Source organism: Palaemon carinicauda, chromosome 20 (assembly GCF_036898095.1).
Source record: "Palaemon carinicauda isolate YSFRI2023 chromosome 20, ASM3689809v2, whole genome shotgun sequence".
Taxonomy (NCBI): Eukaryota; Metazoa; Arthropoda; class Malacostraca; order Decapoda; family Palaemonidae; genus Palaemon; species Palaemon carinicauda.
The window spans coordinates 22,244,532-22,249,709 of record NC_090744.1 but is presented as its reverse complement, the minus strand read 5'-3'; the positions used below and the strand labels follow the sequence as shown (position 1 = coordinate 22,249,709).

General features: G+C 37.2%; 1 protein-coding gene across 1 annotated transcript in view; it reads right to left on the bottom strand.

Annotated features, from left to right (window-relative positions):
• Nucleotides 1-684: 684 nt before the first annotated feature.
• The window catches only part of LOC137659687 (MAP7 domain-containing protein 3-like), a 17,082-nt gene continuing 12,588 nt past the window's right edge, over nt 685-5,178 (bottom strand). Inside the window, exons 2-4 of the mRNA XM_068394511.1 lie at nt 1,684-1,915; nt 1,335-1,583; nt 685-1,123 (exon numbers count right to left, since the gene is read on the bottom strand). Coding sequence (XP_068250612.1) covers nt 685-1,123; nt 1,335-1,583; nt 1,684-1,915 — 920 coding nt within the window. The remainder of the gene's footprint in view (nt 1,124-1,334; nt 1,584-1,683; nt 1,916-5,178) is intronic.

Sequence of the window (5,178 nt, the reverse complement as noted above, 5' to 3'; positions counted from 1 at the left end):
ATATATATATATATATATATATTTATATGTATATATATATGTATATATATATACACACACACATATATGTATATATATATATATATATATGTATATATATATATGTATGTATATATATATATATATATGTATATATATACATATATATATATATATATATATACATATACATATATATATATATATATATGTATATATATGTGTATATATATATATGTATGTATATATATATATATATATATTCTCTTAATCCCTTTGCTGGAAGGTGAACCCCATCATAAACAACCATACATATCTTATGATTGTAAACGATAACCACAATAACAATATATATTTTTTTTCATTAAACCTATACTCGTAATTATGAGTTAAACTAATTAGTTCATCTATCAACGCCAAACGATTTCCCCATTGCCCGGAACGGCAATATGTTTACAAGGTCCATCAATGGAAGAGTTTCGTTTTTAAAATCCGGTTAATTGGTACAAAAAAAAGTTTTGAAGAAAATGCGGAAATGTAATGACTTCTCAGAAAATGTTGTTGAAAACCACATTCGGATCTATCTCAAGAGCGGCATCCGGATCCATCTCATGAGCCGCATCCGGATCCATCTTAAGAACCGTATCCGGATCCATCTTAAGAGCCGTATCCGGATCCATCTCAAGAGCCGTATCCGGATTGATCTTAAGAGCCGTATCCAGATCCATCTCTAAAACCCATCTCTAAAACCACCTGCGGATCCATCTCAAGAGCCGTATCCGGATCCATCTCATGAGCCGTATCCGGATCCATCTCAAGAGCCGTATCCGGATCCATCTCAAGAGCCGTATCCGGATCCATCTCAAGAGCCATATCCGGATCCATCTCATGAGCCATATCCGGATCCATCTCAAGAGCTGTATCCGGATCCATCTCAAGAGCCGTATCCGGATCCATCTCAAGAGCCGTATCCGGATCCATCTCAAGAGCCATATCCGGATCTATCTCAAGAGCCGTGTCCGGAGCCATCTCATGAGCCGTATCCAGATCTATCTCAAGAGGCGTGTCCGGATCTATCTCAGGTAGGTAGGTAGGTATAAGATTGCCCTGCCTATTGCAAGACACAGGCTCTTGTGTTGGTAGTCTGTAAGGGGGAAATTCATCTCAAAAACTGCAGCCCGATCCATCTCTAAAACCGTATCCGGATCCATCTCAAGAGCCATATCCGGATCTATCTCAAGAGCCGTGTCCGGAGCCATCTCATGAGCCGTATCCAGATCTATCTCAAGAGCCGTGTCCGGATCTATCTCAGGTAGGTAGGTAGGTATAAGATTGCCCTGCCTATTGCAAGACACAGGCTCTTGTGTTGGTAGTCTGTAAGGGGGAAATTCATCTCAAAAACTGCAGCCCGATCCATCTCTAAAACCGTATCCGGATCCATCTCAAGAGCCATATCCGGATCTATCTCAAGAGCCGTGTCCGGAGCCATCTCATGAGCCGTATCCAGATCTATCTCAAGAGCCGTGTCCGGATCTATCTCAGGTAGGTAGGTAGGTATAAGATTGCCCTGCCTATTGCAAGACACAGGCTCTTGTGTTGGTAGTCTGTAAGGGGGAAATTCATCTCAAAAACTGCAGCCCGATCCATCTCTAAAACCGTATCCGGATCCATCTCTAAAATCGTATCCAGATCCATCTCTAAAACCGTATCCGGATCCATTTCAAGAGCCGCACCGGATCCATTTCTAGAACCGCATCTGGATCCATATCATGAACAGAATGAACATCATGAATTGCATCCAGATTCATCTCAAGAACCACATCCAGATCCATATCATGAACCATATCCGGATCTGACGTATGAACCGCATCCGAATCCCTCTCAAAAACTGCATCTAGATCCATTTCAAGGACAGCATTTGGATCTATCTCAAGAACTGCATTTAGATCCCTTTCAAGAACAGCATTTGGATCTTATTCAAGAACTGCATCTAGATCCATTTCAAGAACAGCATTTGCATCTATTCCAAAGAACCTTTTCGGTATGCAAAGGCTAAAATGCCATGGCAAAACGAAAGATAATGGATTTGATAGAAGCTGTGAGAGAGAGAGAGAGAGAGAGAGAGAGAGTAGTTCAAAAGGAGTTACAAGGATTTTGGATGTCTCAAAGACTTTTTAGTACATCCGAGGAGACTCCATTTGCTCTTGAGAGAGAGAGAGAGAGAGAGAGAGAGAGAGAGAGAGAGTTAAAAAAAGTTACAATGTTTTTGGATGTCTCAAAGACTTCTTAGTCCATCTGAGAAGACTCCATTTGTTCTTGGGAGAGAGAGAGAGAGAGAGAGAGAGAGGAGAGAGAGAGAGAGAGAGTTAAAATGAGTTTACAAGGATTTTGCATGTCCTAAAGACATTTTAGTCCATCCGGGGAGACTCCATTTGCTCTAGAGAGAGAGAGAGAGAGGAGAGAGAGAGAGAGAGAGGAGCAATCCGACAGACAGATTTAGTAGAAGACCCTCGTCCCATATAATTACGTAATAGATTGTACGCGGAAGTAGCCCCATATAATTCCCTCAAGATATAGGATACCCTTGAGTTACCTGAGGAGGTCAGCTGCCTACACGGTAATTAAACAGTGGGAGTGGCGAGGTGTTACCTGAGTAGGAGGTACCTCGTTGTTTCCGAGATCTATACTCAATGGCCCATGCCCTTGCGTGTGCTTTACCAGGGCACTTACTGTAGGGTATCTGACTCCAGGTGTAAAGGGATTTTTTTTTAATTGGTGTTCCATGTTGTCTTTAGTAGAAAAATTAATTTTTTTTCATTTTTTTTTTATTTTTAATGATTATTTTATGCTGTTTCTGATAGAAATAGGCTTTAGGGAAAAACAAAGACATTTTAACAGCTCCGATACACAAGCACATTATATATATATATATATATATATATGTATATATATATATATATATATATGTGTGTGTGTGTGTGTATCATGGTTAGATAGATAGACATACATGTACAAGTAGATAGACAGATAGATATATTTACATATAGATAGATATAGATATTTACTTAAACATGTCTATATACATATGTATTTCACCCAGCACCTTTTCCCTTTTGGAACCACTGGGCTTGTAGCATTCAGCTTTTCAAATTAGAGTTGTAGCTGTGTTAGCAATAATCCACTTAAATAAACCAGAAAGTTTCTGTTTTTTTTTTTTATTTTTTTTTTTTTTTTTTTTTTACAAATAAAGGTCAGACCCTTGACTTTATTCACTCCAAAATATGTGAAACAGGGCCTCGAGAACCCCAGTTATGATTAAGGCTACAAAAAAAATCTTAATTTGCATCTGGAATTTTTATCAAATAGATAAATGATTGAGACCATTATATAGGCCTATGTCCTGCCGAATTTATATTAGAAATAACACCTATACAAAAAATCATTGTGGATTCTTTTGGGTATTTTGTAAGACAGCTATCTAAGCCAAATATGGTTTTGGTAGTAAGATTGTTTGCATTGCATTTCGCACTATACTATGTTAAATTTTTGCATTGGAAAATGGTAAATGCCTGGCAACATTTATCCATGATTTTCACCGTTTAAAAAACGGATATATTGACGTACAGGAATGGTATTACGGCCACCAACCCAATAAAAGAAAATAACAAAGTAAGATAATATTACAGTCGCCTGTATTTTACGGAAATACGGATGAGAACAGTATATTTTTACGGAGAAATTCCGAATAAAAATAAACAGTGTAACCTAAATAATGAAGCTACGTATCATGCACTGAAATTGTGTGGAAAAGTTTGTCTCGCTTTAATCACAACCTTTTGAATATTTTGCTTTGACACCTTGCATATCGCTTTCAATTCACGTTGTTCACTAATTCTAATCTGGCAACCTGTAGTATATTTGACTAAAAAAAACAAAAAACCATATACCACATTTCTGAATTGTTGTTGCTCAAACAGCAAACTGCCTAAATATGGAATCAAATTATTGGACGAAATGGTCTTCGGCCACCCTCTCCCCCTTTCTTTCTTATAAATAAATGTCTTATGTCTATTTCTGTTAAGGAATTGCATCGTAATTTCACCTTAATAGAATTACTGTTCAAATAAATGCTGTTTTCTCACTTAAGTTGTGTTCCTAAAAATAGCCACACATTCAAAGAAACTGAGTAACCCAACAAAGCCCTGCACAGCATACTAGAAGTTTTATTCCAGCTGTTACCAAGTTGTGGAATGATCTTCCTAATCGGGTAGTTGAATCAGTAGAACTTCAAAAGTTCAAAGTTGCTGCAAATGTTTTTATGTTGAACAGGCTGACATAAGTCTTTTTATAGTGTATATATGACATATATGTTTTGACGTTGTTACTGTTCTTAGAATGATTTATTGTCAATTTGTTCTCATCATTTATTTATATCCTTTCCTCACTGGACTATTTTTCCTTGTTGGAACCTTTGGGCTTATAGCATCTTGCTTGTCTAACTAGAGTTGTAGCTTGGCTAATAATAATAATAATAATAATAATAATATAACAGGAAACTAGCCCAATGTCCTTTTTTCCTGACCCCAGCAAATATTGGTACCCAGTTACAGCTGGGCTAACTTGTGAGCGATAGCCTCGGATCGAACGCGGTCTCAGAGATTCGCAACCTGACCTGTATAAACAAGATGCGAAGGAAAGAATTTACAAATATCCGGAATGACTAAAGTTAAAAATAGATTATCAAGGCTTCACTGTAAAACAAAAACTTAATCGAGCCAGATGTGTAAGACGCAATTTGCTGAAATTTCTCTCTCTCTCTCTCTCTCTCTCCTCTCTCTCTCTCTCTCTCTGTATATATATATATATATATATATATATGAATTGATTATTTACAAATGAAATACATACTTCACACAAGCTTACTCTCTCTCTCTCTCTCTCTCTCTCTCTCTCTGTATATACATATGTGTGTATGTGTATATATACTTAAACACAGATATTCACACATATCCATAAATACATATACAGTATATGTATGTGTAAAATCCAAACGCCTTAAGAGGTCTCTAATTTAAAATCGACCCTACATGAATTTCCGCCAATCTCTCTCTCTCTCTCTCTCTCTCTCTCTCTCTCTTCGAGGTGTTATTTATGAGTCAGTAACGACCTTGTTATCATTAGAAGTAGAGAAGCAAGACC